Raw genomic sequence first — 19,080 nt, 5'->3', positions numbered from 1 at the left:
GCTAGTTTCATCACTTAGGTCTCTTCTCAGCTTAAATGATGCTCCTTGAATCTGTCTGGTCCTTGGAGGGGCAATCCATTTTTGTTTTCTGTAATATTGACAATCACCTTCTTTAATGCAGCTATAACATCAAAGCTCTGTTAGGTTACTTAACCCTTCACCCTTAAACTAAAAGTTTTCATTATCATCTCGTGTGAATCCAATGTGCAGGTTTTGCTTGCTTATTTAAGAATAAAACTAAACAAACGTAAAGGGTTGAAAAGCAAAAACTCTGCTTTTTTTTCCTTCAAGAGGAAACTATGCAAGAATACATAAAAGGCAAAGTTGGCTACTTGAAATCCAAGAATGGTTTTAATGTGTTGGCCGAGAAAAATAAACTGTAAAGTTCTGTGAGGTCTTCTAAAAATTTACAAGAAAAACTGATGGGCAGTTCTAATCAGATTTGGATGTTATCTTCCCCCCCTTTTTAAAAATGACAACAGATACAGTCCCACAAAATACAAGAGAAACTGGTTTTTTTTTTTTTTTATCTTGACTGCCAGAGACGCTCCTTTGCAATGCCTTCCGGTAACCGAATGTTTGGGCACAGCACACAGCTGGCCTTCATTTCTTCAGGGGCTGGTAAACAGAGGCATTGGGGTCAAGTCCAGAGGGGCTGGTCTCCACAAATTTGGAAGAGTAGTGGGGGGAAACAGGGCTCAGGGGGCTGGTGGCGGCACTGTATGTTATGCTGGGCATGACGGCCATGACTTCGGCTATCTTCTGTTTTAGGTCCTTGATTTCCTGATCTTTCTGAAGGATTTGTCCTGTAAGATCAAAGACCCACCATTAGTGAAAAGGGAGGCCTCACCCAACACAATGCCCCCAGGGGCCAACCCCTGAGTAGTTTCGGCTCAGTGTGAACAGCTCCAGGTTCAGTGATTTATAGGGGCAGGCAAACTTGTCCTATAATGGGACACACAGTACATATTTTAGGTGTCATGGGCCATATATAGTGTAATATCTTTGTCATCTTTTCTTCCCAGCCATGGAAAAATGTAAAAACCATTCTTCATGGGCACGCAGTACAGGCACAGGTGGCAAGCCAGATTTGGCCCATGGGTCACAGTTTACTGATTCTTGGCTTAAAGCTAAGAAGGGATTCTGTTCATATAAGTGTGATTGATGTAAAGAAGTCAGTTTCCAGGAACCATGTGTTGAACATGGCAGTTACCTATGACAGCGTAAGAGGGCCAGTAATTGTGAACTCCGGTTCCGCCTCTTGAGCTGGAATTTTTTTGAGAGGATAGACTATCTCTGAGTGTCAGACCAAGGAATACAGAATAACCAAGGCCTCAGACTCAGTCACAGTGATACGCTTCTGCCACCAGCCTCTCTGACAGGCAACAGAGGAAGCTCTGTGGCTGCTGCACTGGGGGAGCACTGGTGGGACCCGCATTGCTTGCCCTTGCCTTAGCAACATCACCCCATTTAGCCTTCCAGCACACTTGCCCTCACTATGCTTCAGTTTCTTGATCCAGTCAGCTCCTGCCTACCTCAGGCCACTTCCTGTCCTGTGTGTCTCCTGCTTTCTTTGCGAAGCTAGCTAACACTTGAGGATTCTGTTTCTACTTCCTCAGCAAAACTGTCCCTGAGCCTCCTGTCTAAATTAGCTTCCTACAACTCCTAGATTCTTTTTTTTTTTTTTTTTGAGATGGAGTTTTGCTTTTGTTGCCCAGGCTAAAGTGCAGTGGCGAGATCTCGGCTCACTGCAACCTCTGCCTCCCAGGTTCAAGCGATTCTCCTGCCTCAGCCTCCCGAGTAGCTGGGATTACAGGTATGCACCACCACGCCCGGCTAATTTTGTATTTTTAGTAGAGACGGGATTTCTCCATGTTGGTCAGGCTGGTCTCAAACTCCCAACCTCAGGTGATCTGCCTACCTCGGCCTCCCAAAGTGCTGGGATTACAGGCGTGAGCTACCGCGCCCAGCCTAACTCCTAGATTCTTAACACACCCTAAACTCCCTTTCTGTCACTTACAATGACAAAGTTAACACATAGAGCTTCATATATGCCAGGCATGCTAAATGCTTATATATACTAACTCATTTCTTTCTTACAACCCCATAATGGGGGAATTATTATTATCCATTTTATAGATGAGGAAACCGAGGCATAGAGAAGTTGAGTGACTTGCTCAAGGTATACAGCTAGCAACAGAGCCAGGATTCAATTCCATGCAGTCTGTTTCAAGTGTACACTCCTACCTACAGCATTCTTCAATCTCTGGCAACTATTCATTTGGTGATGATCTGTGTCCATCATCTCTCTGCTGGACCATGAGTTCCATGAGGGCAGATACTGTGTCTATCTTTCTTTTTTTTTTCATTGCTAGCTCCCTATTGCCCAGGCCAGTAGAAAGCTGGAGTTCTACAAGTTGTGTATCTTGCTCAAAGTCATTTAGTTTTCAAAAGGTAGGGCAGGATTTAAACCCAGGACCACTTTGTTCCAAAGCCCCACGTGACTTTCATCATGCTATGTAGCTTCCTGGTCTTCTAGGGACACCAGAAGAAAGACATGGTTAGTATATGTAAAAGCACTTAGAACACTTAGGAATAGTCTTTCAGAAACTTAAATGCTGGCCAGGTGTGGTGGCTAATGCCTGTAATCCCAACACTTTGGGAGGCAGCAGTGGGTGGGCTGCTTGAGCCCAGGAGTTCAAGACCAGCTTGGGCAACATGACGAAACCCTGTCTCTACAAAAAATACAAAAATTAGCCAGGCTTGGTGGTTCACACCTGTAATCTCAGCTACTCAGAAGGCTGACGCAGGAGGATCACTTGAGCCCAGAAGGCAGAGGTTGTAGTGAGGCAAGATCGTGCCACTCTACTCCAGCTTGGGCGACAGAGACCCTGTCTCAAAAAGAAAAAAAAAAAGAAAACCACAAAAATACATAAAAAAGAAAAAGGTTGCATTTCAGTTGCATTTATTTTGAGATTGCTCATGGGTCCTATAGAAGACAATAATCCATTTGGAATATAAGAAAGCTTGGTGGTATATTTTTTTAAAGGATGTAGTAGAGATGAAAGCCATTTTGGTTTTGTTTTGTTTATTATTATTATTATTATTATTATTATTTTTTTTTTTTTTGAGACGGAGTCTTACTCTGTCGCCCAGGCTGGAGTGCAGTGGCCGGATCTCAGCTCACCGCAAGCTCCGCCTCCCGGGTTTACGCCATTCTCCTGCCTCAGCCTCCGGAGTAGCTGGGACTACAGGCGCCCACCACCTCGCCCGGCTAGTTTTTTGTATTTTTTAGTAGAGACGGGGTTTCACTGTGTTAGCCAGGATGGTCTCGATCTCCTGACCTCGTGATCCGCCCATCTCGGCCTCCCAAAGTGCTGGGATTACAGGCTTGAGCCACCGCGCCTGGCCTATTATTATTATTATTTTTTTGAGATGGAGTCTTGCTCTGTTGCTAGGCTGGAATGCAGTGGCGTGATCACTGCTCACTGCAACCTCCACCTTCCAGGTTCAAGCAATTCTCCTGCCTCAGTCTCCCGAATAGCTGGGATTACAGGCGCGTGCCACCATGCCTGGCTAATTTTTATATTTTTACTAGAGACGGGGTTTCACCATGTTAGACAGGATGGTCTCGATCTCCTGACCTTGTGATCTGCCTGCCTCGGCCTCCCAAAGTGCTGGGATTACAGGTGTGAGCCACCGCGCCCGGCCTGAAAGTCATTTTGGAACCAGGATGTAATCAAATGATACAGAAAGTAGGAAGGAGAAAAGCAACAAGAGGTTTGATTTAAATTACAAAGTTGGGTTCTTATTAGAATATCCTGAGCACATCCCTGGAGGGAGGGAGTGGGGAAGACAGCAGTGAAAGCAGCAGAAAGGAACTGCCCCCCTCACTTCCTTCAGGTCCCCTAAGCTTCAAGGAAGCATCAAATATCCTCCTTCTCTTTGAACAAAATAAGCCTCAGATGAAAAAAATACCTAAAAGCATCTGATATATGAGCCACTGTGTCTTTCCCTGCAGATTTAAGTTTGATTTCTTTAATCAGTAACCCAGAAACATACCCAGTGCTTTGGAAAAAGTTCTTTTTGCTTCTTTGTCACTTTATGAGGATTTCTGGGCTGACAGCAGAGCACACAGTCTGAGCTGGGAAGCCAAGCTCTGCTGGCTACTCTGAGGCCAGGTGCTGCTTCACTCCAGGGGGAATCTTTTCCAAGTTTGCAAAACCAAGTAAACAGGGTTGAAGCAGAGAGGGGTGGCCACTCCTCAGGGAGCTAAGCTGGGCAGGCAAAAAAAAAGTGAGTGTAAAGTCAGAAGCTCAGCTTCAAAGCAGGATTCCTGGGAACCTTCTTAAATGCCTTTCCTTGAGTCCACAGATTAAAGCAGTGTGACTCTCAAACTCCTTCTCTTGCTCAATCACCAGTGCCATCCCAAGCCACTCCTGCACTTCACTAACTTCTCACGACTTCTAAATCCAACCCCTTACTCCCAGGGGTTTGGGCCTCTGTCTTTGGTTTAGGCCCAAAGTTCCCACTGACTGACGAATATTTCCTACTTGGGTTTCTAGGGAGTACCTTCAAATCAAAACATCCAAAACCAAACTTATTCTTCCTTCACTCATTAAATCTGTTCTGCTCTCCTTCCTTGGTTCCAACAACCCTGTCCTTCCAGAATTCTCAGGCACCTCCACTCTCCACTCACCTGTCTGGCCCGTCTGCCCTCCCCATACTTATCATGTCTTAGAGGACAGTGGTAGCTTCCTCACAGTCTGTCTCCACTCAGTCTCAACCCTTCCATCGGTCTTTCACATTGCTATAGGAGGGAGATTTCCCACCTACCAGCCTGAACACATCCCCTCCTTCTTCCCTCAGGAAGATCTAGGGAATACTCTCTCTAGTATGGCTTTATTCATGGTCCCCTACCCTCCCACTCTTTCCTTCCCGGCCCCCAGCTTAAGGCTGCTGGACTGCTCACCTGAACATCCTGGCACCTTCTTTCCTTTGCTTATACTACTTCCTCAGGCAACATGTTCTTTCTTGGCATTCTCTGCTCTTGAAATTCATCCTCAAAGCCCACTCAAAGGCCCCTCCTTCACGAGGCCTTCCCTGATCTCTCTCCTCTAGCTGTTCTAGCCCCCTGCCTCTACCTCAGGCCTCTTACTTTTCTGCTGGGCTCACCCTAGTTCAGCAATTCTCAAAGTACAGTCAGGGTCCACAGGCTCAAAACTACCTTCATAATAGTACTGAGATGTTATTTCCCTTCTTCATGCTCATTCTGTCACAAGTGTAAGTGGAGTCTTCTAGAAATTAGGTGGACTGTGAAATCACAACAGAATGAATCTAGAAACAGAGATAAGAAACTATCTGGCTGGGTGCGGTGGCTCACGCCTGTAATCCCAGCACTTTGGGAGGCCGAGGCAGGCAGATCACAAGGTCAGGAGATAGAGACCACCCTGGCTAACATGGTGAAACCCTGTCTCTACTAAAAATACAAAAAATTAGCCGGGCTTGGTGGCGGGAGCCTGTAGTCCCAGCTACTCAGGAGGCTGAGGCAGGAGAATGGCGTGAACCCGGGAGCTGGAGATTGTAGTGAGCAGAAATCACGCCACTGCACTCTAGCCTGGTTGACAGAGCAAGACTCTGTCTCAAAAAAAAAAAAAAAGAATGGAACTATCTTTTATGAAGTCAGACATTACAGAGATCTGCTAAATGTAAAATAATGCCACTTTTTTCAGGAATTTTTTTGTTTTGGAAAATAGAGTTTTAAATAAAAAAGTTGTATTAATATGTAATATGTTTGCATGTTATTTTAAAATGAATAATAAATTACTTTGGCTGAACACAGTGGCTCATGCCTGTAATCCCAACACTCTGGGAGGCTGAGATGGGAGGATCTCTTGAGCCCAGGAGTTCAAGATCAGCCTGGGCAACAAAGTGAGACCTCGTCTCTAGAAAAAAAATAGAAAAAAAAATTAGCTGGGCATGGTGGCATGCCTATAGTCACAGCTACCAGGGAGAGGGTGAGATGAGAGGGTCACTTGAGCCCAGAAGGTCAAGGCTACAGTAAGTTGAGATTGTGCCACTGCACTCCAGCCTGGGTGACAGAGCAAGACCCCGTCTTGAAAATAAATAAATAAATGTTTTAAGTTTTAATTTCTAGTAGGTAAATATTGATAGATATAATCCACTTGAAATAAACCTCTTTGGGGTAATAATTTTAAGAGTGTAGAGGGGTCCCTAAGACAAAAGTTCACACACCATGTTGTCTTCATCTTTGCCTCCCCCAGAGCTTCTAGGACAATGCTTTGCACACAGTGACTACTCTGTCAGTCCCCGTTGAAATATTCTTTATTTTAGAGACAGGGTTTCGCTATGTTGCCCAGGCTAGTCTCAAATTCCTGGGCTCAAGTGATCCTCCTGCCCCAGCCTCCTGAGCAGCTGGGACTATGGGCAGGCACCGACACAGACCACCATGCCTTGCTTGAAATATTCTTTTCTTTCCACTAAGTCAACCATTTGAAAATTCTTTTCAGTACTCTATTTTATGCAGTACTCTATTTAGTACTCTATAGAGTACTCTATTTTTTCAGTACTATACTCAATTTAGTACTCTGATTGGATAGCTAATCAAGTTCTTGGACAAAAATCCAAATTTACTTTCCTTAGGTCATGCCATGCCTCTGTTCAGAAGCCTTCCAGTGCTCCCCTATGGCACTCACGGTAAAACCCTAAGTTCTTTCCATGGGCCTCAAGTCCCACACAATCTGGCTGCTGCTACTCCTGCCTGCTCTGACAACTCTCCCCATCATCACACAGGCTACAACCCCCATCCTCTGCCAGCACAGTACCCACGCTCCCCCGCCGGGCTTTTCACTTGCTGCCCCCTCCCGGGAAGTGCTTTCCTCCAGCTTTTTACACGGCTCACTCCTGCTCTCTTCCTTTGGGTCTCTGCTCAAATACCACCTACTCAAGGGATTTTCCATGATTGCCATGTTAAAAAGGGAGACCCCTGCCACATACATTCTGCCTCGCCACGGCTTTATTTCCATCACTGCACCTACTGCCAACTGACATACTCCCTGCTGGCTTGTTCATCACCTGTCATCGCCAGGGCTGTATTCTCAAGGAATCTTATGGTGCTTGGCACAAAGTAGGTCTCAGTAAATATCGGCAAAGTGGATGACCATGGCCTACTCTCCAGACTCTCCCCTGCGGCTCCCTCATTCGTAACCTCTGCTCCAGTCAAACAGGCTAGCTGCAGCTTGGAACACATCAAGCCCCACCAGCTCCCAGTCCTTGCCTAAGCTGTTTCTTCCATTTAGACCCCTCTACCTCTTACCATCCACCATACTGCTGCTTCACTGGGCTAACTCCTCATCATTCAGGCCCCAGCTCAGACATCAGCTCCCCTGGGGAAGGGCCCTCTCCAACTCCCCAGACTAGTTTCGTCCCTGCCTCTTTCTATGTTCCCACAGACTCCGTATATACTTCTACATAAGCACCTTTTGATGCCTCTGCAGTTCTCTACTTCAACAACACTAAGCTCCTTCAACACAGAAATCATACTATTCTCTGTATGCCCTGCACTTGACATGTTCTCATCTCAAAATATGTCTGCAAATGAATTAATGTGATAGTTCCTATATTTCAATGTTGGGCACTTACCAAGACCCTTGAAGAGAAAACTGAAATGCCCTTTGGTTGAGAGCTCTCAGGAGAGGTCTGGCCTGTGCATCCCCGTGCACTATCAGTCACACCACCTCACCAGGGGCCCACGCTCTCCTACCTTGGGCAATCTCGAGCTGCCGCTTTGCATCGCCCAGTGCGGAGAACAGGTCCAGCTTGATTCTCGTCTCTGCGCTTAAGCTGTTCTCCAGGTGCTGTGTTTTGTCTTGCATGGCTGAGAGGGCTGACATTAACACCTCAGTGTCCTTCTCATTTTCCTTATATTTCCGAAGCTCCTATCAATATCATCAAAACAGCAATGCTACAAGGTAGTTTTGGCATCGATGTCTATAAATTAGCCTGAAATCACAAATTAAATCCCACTATTCTTGGTCTGGCCACTAGAACACAAAATTCTGGTGTTTCATGGGTTTAGGCAAGTGCTAAATGTGTTCATATGGCAATATGCACATACAAAAACATTTAGAAGATAATCATTTGACTGTGTTGGGCATGTGTCTAGATAACAATGGAATCTGCTTTCAAATAAAACACTTTTCTTACAGGCCTAATTCAGAACCACGGAGAACTTTTTTCCTTGCTGGCCATGTGCAAATTATTATAATGCTGTAATCAAACTTGCCAAAACTTTTCTCTCAACCTGCACTAAAAATTGTAAAAATGTTAATTATTTTGACAGGGCATGCTGCAGAATAAGTCCACTTGTTAACGTAGATAATATATACAGATATTTGAATTTTTTCTTTTTAACAGAAAAATTCAAACTTATTACAGAGAATTTAGGAATACAGAAAAATTCAAAGTAGAAAATGAAAATTACTAATACCAACACTAAAAAATTTTATATTTCTTTTAATCTTTCATGCATGTGTATCTTTTAGCATAAGTGAAATATTACATGTACAGTTTTGTACAGTCTTTTAAAAACTAAATGATTTCAACTATTGTCTGAAAATAAAATTTTTATTGGCTATGCAATATTCCTCAATGTTTACATACCAAAATTTAAATGACTCTCCTATTGTTAAGACTGTTTTCAATTTTTTTACATTTTTATACCACTACAATGAATGTCTCTGTACATCACTCATTGGTGAGATTTTAAAATATTTATTTACCTTAGGCAGGGTTCCTAAAAAAGGTAAATACTTAAAAAGTGCAAGATCTTTTACAGAAAGTTACATTTCCACCAGCAATGTAAGAAGCCTATTTTGTTGCATCCTCACCATGACTGATATTCTCATTTAAAAATTATTTGCTAATTTCATAGGAGAAAAATGATATCTAATTTTAATCTGCATGTATTTTATTATTGGTGAGTTTATATTTTTATGATCTTATCAGTCACCTGTATTTCCTCTGAATTATTTGTTCACATCCTCAACCTATTATTCTATATATTTGAGCTTTCCTTAGCAACTTTTATGAGCTACATATATGTTGAGAATATTAGTTCCTTATTTATAATATTTGTTGCAATATGTGTACCTTCCCCAATTGATTTTTTCATTTATTATTATGATTTTTGCTTTGTGATTTTTTTCCATTGCTTTTATGTTTAGAAAATCTTTCCCTTGTTTCAAGGTCAAGTATATTTCCACCTAGTTTTTAAAAAATTATTTATTCTTTGTTTTTTTCTGCCGTCAGCTCTTCATCTGGAATTTCTTTATATGTGGTATGAGATGAGCTTCTAATTTTTTTTCCTCCAGTCATTTAGCTATTCCAAAGCCTTTTACTGACTAATCCTTACCTTTCCCATCTGTCTCTGATGCCACCTTTGCTTTTTTTGGTATTTTTTTCAGTACTGTACTCCAGATCATCATTCTAGTCCACTGACTTGAGGGTAATTTTTCACTTGTCCCACCTGGCTCAAATTACTGTAACTTTACAATATGTGACATTAGTTTAAATGACAAATACTTGGCTAAAGTATACACAGCCCACAAAACAGCCTATATCCATAGCACTAGCACCTTTCCTCATCATTCACTGCTATGAACAGCAATCTGCGAGGCTCAGAGCCATGCAGGAGGGTCAATCCCCTGGCAACAGAAAGAGGGTTGGGGCTAAAAGGAGGTATGTAAGTTCCAAAGGACTCTAATCTGGCCTATAACCTGAAAAAGTTAAATGAATCTACAGCAAGTTAAATCCTGGTATAAAACATACCAAGGGATTGTCAACATTTCTGGCTTGTATTAGAATCTGGCTACATTAATATGACTTGAAATGAGTTGGACAAGATTAGAACTTCAAATCTTTTTGTCACATAGAGATTTTTCAGATGCAATGAGATTTGATCTGTATTAAAAGGCATTAACTCTACACTGCAACACAGAGCACAAGTTTAGCATAAAAGTGGAATTCAAGTACAAGGGAAGTCTTTTGTTCCCCCCTTACCTGGACTTTCAGTTCTAGTTCTCTGATTTGGTCTTCTTTCACCTTCATGTCCATTGTGAGCTTCTTGCCCTCTGCTTCTAGTTCTCTGATCCGATTCCGTAAGGTTTCGGTGCATTCTCCCCTTTTGAAAAAGAAGAGAAGGAAATAAAATGATTTAAAAGACTATAGGTTGGGGCTAGGCACAGTGGCTCAGGCCTGTAATCCCAGCACTTTGGGAGGCCAAGGCGGGTGGATCATTTGAGGTCAGGAGTTCGAGATCAGCCTGACAAGCATGGTGAAACCCTGCCTCTACTAAAAGTACAAAAAAAATTGTCTGGGCATGGTGGTATGTGCCTGTAGTCCCAGCTATTGGGGAGGCCGAGGCAGAAGAATTGCTTGAACCCAGGAGGTGGAGGTTGCAGTGAGCCCAGATCATGCCACTGCACTCCAGCCTGGGCGTCAGAGTGAGGCTCCATCTCAAAAAAATAAATAAATAAAAATTTTTAGGCCGGGCGCGGTGGCTCAAGCCTGTAATCCCAGCACTTTGGGAGGCCGAGGCGGGTGGATCACGAGGTCAGGAGATCAAGACTATCCTGGCTAACATGGTGAAACCCCGTCTCTACTAAAAATACAAAAAACTAGCCGGGCGTGGTAGCGGGCGCCTGTAGTCCCAGCTACTTGGGAGGCTGAGGCGGGAGAATGGCGTGAACCCGGGAGGCAGAGCTTGCAGTGAGCTGAGATCATGCCACTGCACTCCAGCCTGGGAGACACAGAGAGACTCCATCTCAAAAAAAAAAAAAAATTTTTTTAAAAGATTATAGGTTGGTTGGGTACAGTGGCTTATGCCTGTAATCACAGCAATTTGGGAGGCCAAGGTGGGTGGATCGCTTGAGGTCAGGAGTTCAAGACTAGCCTTGCCAACATGGCGAAACTCCGTCTCTACTAAAAATACAAAAATTAGCTGGGTGTATTGGCACGTGCCTGTGATCCCAGCTACTCAGGAGGCTGAGGCAGGAGAATCGCTTGTACCCGTGAGGCAGAGGCTGCAGTGAGCTGAGATGGTGTCACAGCACTTCAGCCTAGGTGACAAAGTGAGACTCTGTCTCAAAAAAGAGAAAAAAAACCCCAAAAAACTATAGGTTTACTTATACTGTGGGATTTATATTTCTTTTACACTCCAGGGACTGTCAGGTTTTAGCTTTTGGCTCAGTCTGCTCACTTCTCTGTGTCCTTTCATAATTTCAATAATACTCTAAAATAATTGGGCCGGGCATGGTCGCTCATGCCCGTAATCCCAGCACTCCTAAGGCCAAAGTGGGAAGATTGCTTGAGCCCAGAGTTTGTGATCAGCCTGGGCAACATAGAGAGACCCTGTTTCTACAAAAAATTTAAAAAATAGCTGGGCATAGTAGCACATGCCTGTAGTTCCAGCTACTCAGGAGGCTAAGGCAACAGCACAGCTTGAGACCAGGAGTTTGAGGTTAAAGTAAGCTATGACTGTACCACTGCACTCCAGTCTGGGTGACAGAATGATACCTTGTCTCAAAATACATACATATAAACAATAATTATTATTGAGTGTCTAGATGAGCCAGACACTAAGGTACTTTACCCATACTACCTTCTTCAATGCTTACAACAACCTAGGGTATATTTATCCCATTTTCCAGATAAGAAAACTGAGGCTACATAGATAAAATACTAGTCCAAGGTTACCTAGTTTTCAGGTCATAGAACAGGGATAAGAACTGAGGTTTTTTGGCTTCCCAATCCAGCAAACTTCCCACCAGGCCATAAGACTTGAGACAATACACACAAAGCCAGATAGAACTGAATATGTACTATCTCCAGCAGGGGGCAGTGAACTAGAAAAAAAAATTCCCCCCACTTTTGAGGGGCTATGCATTGGGACTTTTGCCTTTCTTGTCATAAAGTTGCCACAAGCCTGAAGTAAATAGAAAAATAAGGGCACACCGTTAAGCTGCTTCTCGGGGCTATCATAAGGTTGAGCTAAAAGAGATGATAGCAATGGTCAATCCAAAGCTGGAACTATCTAGGTTCCAGAAACAGCCCAATGAAGAAAGTAGGTGTTCTCTGCCTACCAAAAAGGAAGGTCCAGTCAGAGATTTATGCCCTGAGATTTACTGAGTAAGTTATGGCAGGCCTGGTGTGGTAGCTCACGCCTGTAATCCCAGCACTTTGAGAGGCCAAGGTGGGCGGATCATTTGAGGTCAGGAGTTCGAGACCAGCCTGGCCAAGATGGTGAAACCCCATCTCTACTAAAAATACAAAAATTTGCTAGGCGCAGTGGCAGGAGCCTGTAATCCCAGCTACTTGGGAGGCTGAGGCAGGAGAATTGCTTGACCCTGGGTGGCAAATATTGCAGTGAGCTGAGATCGTGCCACTGCACTCCAGCCTGGATGACAGAGTGAGACTCCGTCTCAAAAAAAAGGAAAAAAAGAATAAGTTATGGCAAACAAGGACTGTCTGGGATAAGATAAATAAGCTTAACTGGAAGCAAAAGGAATTTGAGGTAGACATTGAAACCAACTTACTGATTCTCAGGCATGGGAGACACTAAGCAATATGGTTAAGGAACTGCTATGTCCTCCTGAGAGGAATTTCTCAGAAAGGGCAGGTGCTGGATGAATTGAGGAGAGAGGAGAGCAGTCATTACTAGATGACTGTTCAGAAACATCTCCTGCAAGTGTAAGTGCTTCAGAATGCGGATACATCTTCAAACAAACAACCCCACATTGTAGGCAGGCTAGTCAAGGGCCTTGTAAGTCCGTATAGATGCTGATGGGCCAAGCCAGCTCAGCCATCTGCTGAGGGGAGGCAGGATCACACAGGAGAGAGTTCTAATTTGCTGTTATTTCCTAAAAGGTGAAATGATTCACCAATTATTCTGCAAATGCCAGAACCCACAAAGAAGGCTATCAACATGCCAAAAGTTAAATTATTTAACTTTAATTACAACAAAGCAAAATTCAAGGAAGAATTACAGTTGAATTATACCATGTAGATACAAATTAGGACGGAATTTAAAAGTGAAATAAGTAATAATTTACCCTCGCTCTATATCTGCAAACACCTAACTGACTCCCATATGCAGAGGGACTTCACTAGTCAAAAAAACAAAGGAAAAAGTGGTAAGTGAAGTAGAAGCAAAAAGGAAAAAAAAAAAAGCTCTTAACTATCTAATAGTTTTTGGAATACTTGCACACAGGGGTACTTTCCAGTGGTATAGGAGGTAGTCCCCAATTTTCATTATGCCAGAAATGTAACTCCATCTAGTAGAGACGTATGTTTCACTTTTTTTTCCATTTCATTTGACAGTCTGCTGATATCCATTTGAGCAGCCAGTACACAGTGCTTGGGCAACCAAGATTTCATCTTTCTTCCATTTTAAGATAAAAACTTCAGAAACACATATACCTGAGAGTGGAGAGTAATGATAGCTCTCTAAAGGGAACGAACCTCCAGATGGAATCTCTCAATGCACTTAGTATTCATCAGCCTGACAAAAAGTGACTGGAAACCTCGTTACGAGCAGTACTTTGCCTCCCAGGTATGGGAAACGTGGTGATTCCCTCATCCCACTTTATAGATGAGGTCACTGAGGGATGAAACTGTTATAAGATAGTGCAAGCTTGAGTAGATGGAGTTTAAACCAGCTAATAAAACAGTACTTAAAAGCAATCCATCTGTGCATGATTGCTGTACATCTAATCCTGCCCAAGGCATCAAATTCCCATGTCTTTGTTGGCAAAGGAAAGCCAACCTTGGACTAAACACTCAGGTGACATGGACGTACCTAGATGCAGCAGCAAATGCAACAGCCCGGGCAGCAGTGGCTTCTTCTAACTTCTTCCTTTTTTTCTCTTCCATTAACTGTTTTTCTACAAAACTTCGGGCTTCCTGCTCAGCTTTTAGTTTTTTCTCCAACTGGCTGATATTCTGCTTGTCTTTTTGCTTCATTTGCACAGCATTATGTAACCTATATGGAAATGATTGTCATATAAAGTCTTAAAATTACAAATGCCCACTATAAACCCTTGAGAAACATCTCTTTATCACTTTAAGGCCAATTAAACAAGAGGTTTAAACAGCAAGTCAAAAATGTCAACTACCAGAATGCCTGAGGAAAACACATTGTCATTATTCCTTAATAATTCCTAAACACCAATAAACAAGCTGCCTTACAAAACAGAGATTCAGACCTAGCCTCTGCTCTATTCAAGTAAGTGATCTACAGAAGGTCATCCAGAAAACAGGGTAAAACAAATTTCAAACACAGGGGAAGATAATTGTATAACTAATTCTAATGTTCCAGAGCACCCCGAAAGAACTTCACTCCCACCAAAGAACCACTGATGGGACCAGCCCCAGTGAAACTGAGGTAAGGGGTGGAAAGGGGAAGGTTTTTATTTTTCTTGAATACAATTTTGCTGTAGCCTACTACAGCTTTTCCTTTCCAGCTCAGGATGTTTGCTCACAGTGTCCCCAAATCCTCTTTTAGAGTCACAGGATGCTTAATTTCAGATAGAAATTTCAGTCATATTTCCTGCTTACTACCACCCCCAGCTTTACCAATCAGCATGAGGTGAGTTTATCATTGGGATGTTCTCTACATATCAGTGTGGCCGCAAGTGCTGGTCAGAGGCAATGGAGAGGTTATTTGCCACTACCACGGGCACACATTGCTGGGAGATTTAAAAAAAGAAAAAAGGACAGACCCACACTGAGTCAAGAAGTAATTCCAGAATGAACTAATCAAAAGCCTAAAAGAATTCACACAGAAGGCCTGGCTTTTTGCCTGCCTTTTCAAAGAAAATCAAAGTTCAATGTTATCTTTTAGTTCTGGCAATAAAAGTAAACATAGTCAAATCCTCTAGAAACTTTCACTCAAAGGAGCAAAATTTTCAAACTGTGGCAGAACTACTTCTTGTCAGTTTTACTATCCAAAAACTCAATAACTATTTTAGACTAAGAAGTTATTAAATGAGAGAAGACAAAAATAGTAATATTAATAAACTGTTTTGTGGCAATGAAATAAGTTTTTATAGATTTTATAAACGTTGAGTATCTGGTACTAAATAAAGTATTTTAAACATTTTATTTAAAAACCTCTCAGCGGGTCTCTGTCACCATGAATCTTGTGCTCCAACCCCTGGAAACAAAAAAAGCAGTGAAGCTGCTGGGCTTATGGCCAAAGGCCTAAAAGGTGCACCTACTTGTTCTGCAGCAGCTCATTCTCCTGCCGAAGCTGGCCCATTTCTGAGCGGATCCCTCGCTCGGTGCTCGAAAGGGAGCTGATCTGACTGCGGAGCTCTTGTTCCACTTGTCTGCTGGCTTGCAGGTCAGCCTTTAACTTTTTAATGTCTTGTTCCAGCCTAGGAGAAGGAGAAATGCGGCATTTTCATCTAGGTGAGGGCACCCACAGAGCTGGGAGGGACCTGGTAGGGGTCCTGGACTGCTGGGTGAATGGCAGAAGGACCCTGCTGGCAGTTCCTGCCATCATGAGGACTCCTGTCTGCAGTTGGGTTAATTTTGTTGAGTGATTCCACCTGGGTCCCTACCTCTTCCCACTGGGGTGTAACTTTCAACTTCCCCCAAATGTGTATGAATATTGACAGGTGAGTATGGTGCTTGTAAACATCCATCTGAGCTGCTGATAAAGGAGAAGCGGACGGCAGAGAGGATGGCTGAAGACTAAAGGCTCCCTTCCTACTGGTGGCTTTTCATGCCCTCAGCGAGGGAAATATGTCCAAACAACCCGCTCATGACCTAGCACTTAATGCTTTGAGCTATTTTGATAGATCAGAATCTACTGTCTGAGACTCTGTCCCACCACGGGCCTAGAAGAAAACTATCTGCGACGACCTTCAGAAATTGCTAGCATCCTTGCTGAATGACGTTCACACCCTCTTGTGATTGCGGCAGAAGAGTTCACGAGACTCAACAACAATGAAAAAAGGAACGAATTACATGCTCTAAGAATCATAAGAGAACTCCATCTATAAAATGAAGCCTATCTTTTCTCCTCAATTTCTTACTCTTGTTTCACCTATTTTCTTTACTGCAGTAATAGTTTCACTTTAAGTGACAGGTATTGGAGACCTACCATGCGTATGTAGTGCTGAAAATGGTAAACAAAAACTATAAAATTGGCCGGGCGCAGTGGCTCATGCCTGCAATCCCAGCACTTTGGGAGCCCGAGGCGGGCGGATCACCTGAGGTCAGGAGTTCAAGACCAGCCTGGCCAACGTGGTGAAACCCCCTCTCTACTAAAGGTACAAAAATTAGCTGGGTGTGGTGGCGGGCGCCTGTAATCCCAGCTACTCAGGAGGCTGAGGCAGGAGAATCACTTGAACCCAGGAGGTGGAGGTTGCAGTGAGCCGAGATCGTGCCACTGCACTCCAGCCTGAGTGGCAAAAAACAAAAAACAAATAAACGAAAACTATAAAATCAAGTCTCTTTTTTCGTGGGAAAACTTCACAATTAGGAACCAAGACAGAGAGAGGAACCAAGAAATACATAATTTAAATGATTAAACAATAACACAAGGAAGGCCATGATTAAATATATGCTAGAAGGAATAATAACAACAGCTACTATTTAATGAGAACTTACAGGTCAGGCACTATTCTATAGTGTTTAATCCTATGAACTCATTTAATCTGTACAACTATTTAATATGCACAAAAACAGGAAATACAACTCCTATTCCCATTTTTACAGATGAAGAACTCCAGGCTAAGAAAGGATGCAGCCCAAGGTCATCCAGGCAGTCTAGCTCCAGAGTCCACTCTCTTCACCATTAGACCAAACTATAGCCACATCATCCACAGCATGGTAGAGGAAGTACTATGTGAGTCTGAGGAGAGAAGACTGGGAAAGGCTTTGCAGAGCAGGTAGAGATTGATTGGGCCCTGATGTTTGGATAGGATTTGGAGAAGTAGAAGAGGAGGAGGGGGCATCCTAAATGAGGGGAGAAATGTATTAATAAACTCAAAGGCAAGAACAGCCATAGACATGTGCGGGCAAGCCATTGGTCTGGCTTCTGAGAAAGGCTTGTACTGGGGAGAGAGCAGGAAAGGATAGAACAGATCTGGTAGACAGGACTGTGGAGAGTGGTGCTGAAGGTCAGGTCAAGGATGGCTGCCATGTGAGGAGGAGTTGAGAATGAAAGAAAAATTAGATCTACAGAGGCTAGATCTCAATAATTTTGTAGTTATTACTTTCATTTTTTAAATATCTTCCTACCACAAACTATTCTAAATAAATATTTATTTAGAAGAGGCTTTTTCCATTAGGATACAAACTCACAGGTAGGTAAAGTCAGTTTGCTCTGACGAGACTCTTACTCATGTCACTAATTCAACATACCAACAGAACCAAGATTTCTGAAGGGCAATGGTGATCTCTTTGGAACTGTCAGCTCCAAAGACTACGTCCTTAGAGACATATTTTATTAAGCACTAAATCCCCAGAGCCCTCCACAGTGATCAACGCTTACTCAATAAATGTTGCCTGACACAGAGCAGCTTTATTTACATATCTACCTTTAGGCAACTTAAAAAACCCCCAAAACCCCAAATCATAAAACACTGACAGTCACCTTGCAGGTGCAAGTAGCCAGTCCTCCCGTCCAGTGCCTGGGAGCATGGCCTAGAAACCTTTTGTTCCAAAGACACTGCTGGGTGTCCTGACAGCTTGCTCCCCAGGGAAAGGTCACAAGTCGACATCATGCCACACTTTCCCTAGTGCTTGGGTTATTCCAGTTGAATGTACTCTCAGAACTGCTCTAAACAATTACATATCAGCATTTATACCATCACCATACTGTCTCTCATTCACTCCCAAGTAGCCCAAAGAATATATTCTGAAAGAGGTCAATGCTGTCAGGCTATCTTCATTAAGAAATTTGGCTGGCCGGGCGCGGTGGCTCAAGCCTGTAATCCCAGCACTTTGGGAGGCCGAGACGGGCGGATCACGAGGTCAGGAGATCGAGACCATCCTGGCTAACACAGTGAAACCCCGTCTCTATTAAGAAATACAAAAAACTAGCCGGGCGAGGTGGCAGGCGCCTGTAGTCCCAGCTACTCGGGAGGCTGAGGTAGGAGAATGGCGTGAACCCGGGAGGCGGAGCTTGCAGTGAGCTGAGATCCGGCCACTGCACTCCAGCCTGGGTGACAGAGCGAGACTCCGTCTCAAAAAAAAAAAAAAAAAAAATTTGGCTGAAAAACGTGTTAGGTAATTTGTCTTTCTTGAGAAGCTGATTTGACAGTCTGAGGATTGCGTTTTCAGTAGAAAGGGTGAGTTTTTAGGTGAAAATAGTGGCTAAGCATGGTTTAGTAATAGAGTTTAGGATCAGAGTTCTAGATTCAGCTCTGGCACCAACTTTCTAACCCTGCACAAGGCGTGTAATCTTCCAGGCCTCAGTTTCCTCATCTACGGCTGTTACCTCTAAAGTTCCTTCCAGTGTGGGCTAGGATTTCTAGACCTGACACACTTACAGATGGCTGCTGATTTGCCTCTTTAGATTAGCAAACTGAGCTGTATCACACGCAGATGCACAGGAATCAAGTTCCACACCAGTGGAACCAGTTGCTGGGGCAAAACATATGCCACAGTTGGGAATGAAAGAAAAATTAAATCTGTAGAGGTTAGATTGCAAGAATTTTGTAGTTATTACTTTCTTTCATTTTTTAATCTTTTCCCACCACAAACTAGAAATAAGAATATTTACTCTGAGTGAAATTTTAGAGTTCCTTGAAAATGTAAAAATCCAAGGAGCAGTTATGAGACCAAAAGCATAAATATCTAAGAAATTACCACAACTGAAGAAGATCAAAAGAACATTTTATATATATATATATATATATATATGTATATTTTTTTTTTTTTATTTAACCAAGTCTCACTCTGTCGCCTGAGCTGATCTCGGCTCGCTGCAATCTCCCACTCCCGGGTTCAAGTGGTTCTCCCGCCTCAGCCTCCTGAGTAGCTGGGATT

General features: G+C 43.2%; 1 protein-coding gene across 3 annotated transcripts in view; it reads right to left on the bottom strand.

Annotated features, from left to right (window-relative positions):
* Positions 1-255: 255 nt before the first annotated feature.
* Positions 256-19,080, bottom strand: part of MACO1 (macoilin 1) — a 70,243-nt gene continuing 51,418 nt past the window's right edge. Inside the window, exons 7-11 of one of the 3 annotated variants that reach the window (XM_003891353.4) lie at positions 15,297-15,455; positions 13,877-14,059; positions 10,081-10,201; positions 7,784-7,958; positions 256-806 (exon numbers count right to left, since the gene is read on the bottom strand). In XM_003891353.4, the coding sequence (XP_003891402.1) occupies positions 604-806; positions 7,784-7,958; positions 10,081-10,201; positions 13,877-14,059; positions 15,297-15,455 (841 nt within the window). In that variant the 3' untranslated portion in view covers positions 256-603. Of the gene's footprint in view, positions 807-3,680; positions 4,278-7,783; positions 8,023-10,080; positions 10,202-13,876; positions 14,060-15,296; positions 15,456-19,080 lie in introns of those variants that run through there. The other 2 variants (XM_021937639.2, XM_009202033.2) reach the window with 2 other exon arrangements.

The sequence above is a fragment of the Papio anubis genome, chromosome 1 (assembly GCF_008728515.1).
Source record: "Papio anubis isolate 15944 chromosome 1, Panubis1.0, whole genome shotgun sequence".
Taxonomy (NCBI): domain Eukaryota; kingdom Metazoa; phylum Chordata; class Mammalia; order Primates; family Cercopithecidae; genus Papio; species Papio anubis.
Note: the sequence above shows the minus strand (reverse complement) of the source record. Positions and strands in the feature narration are given on the sequence as shown.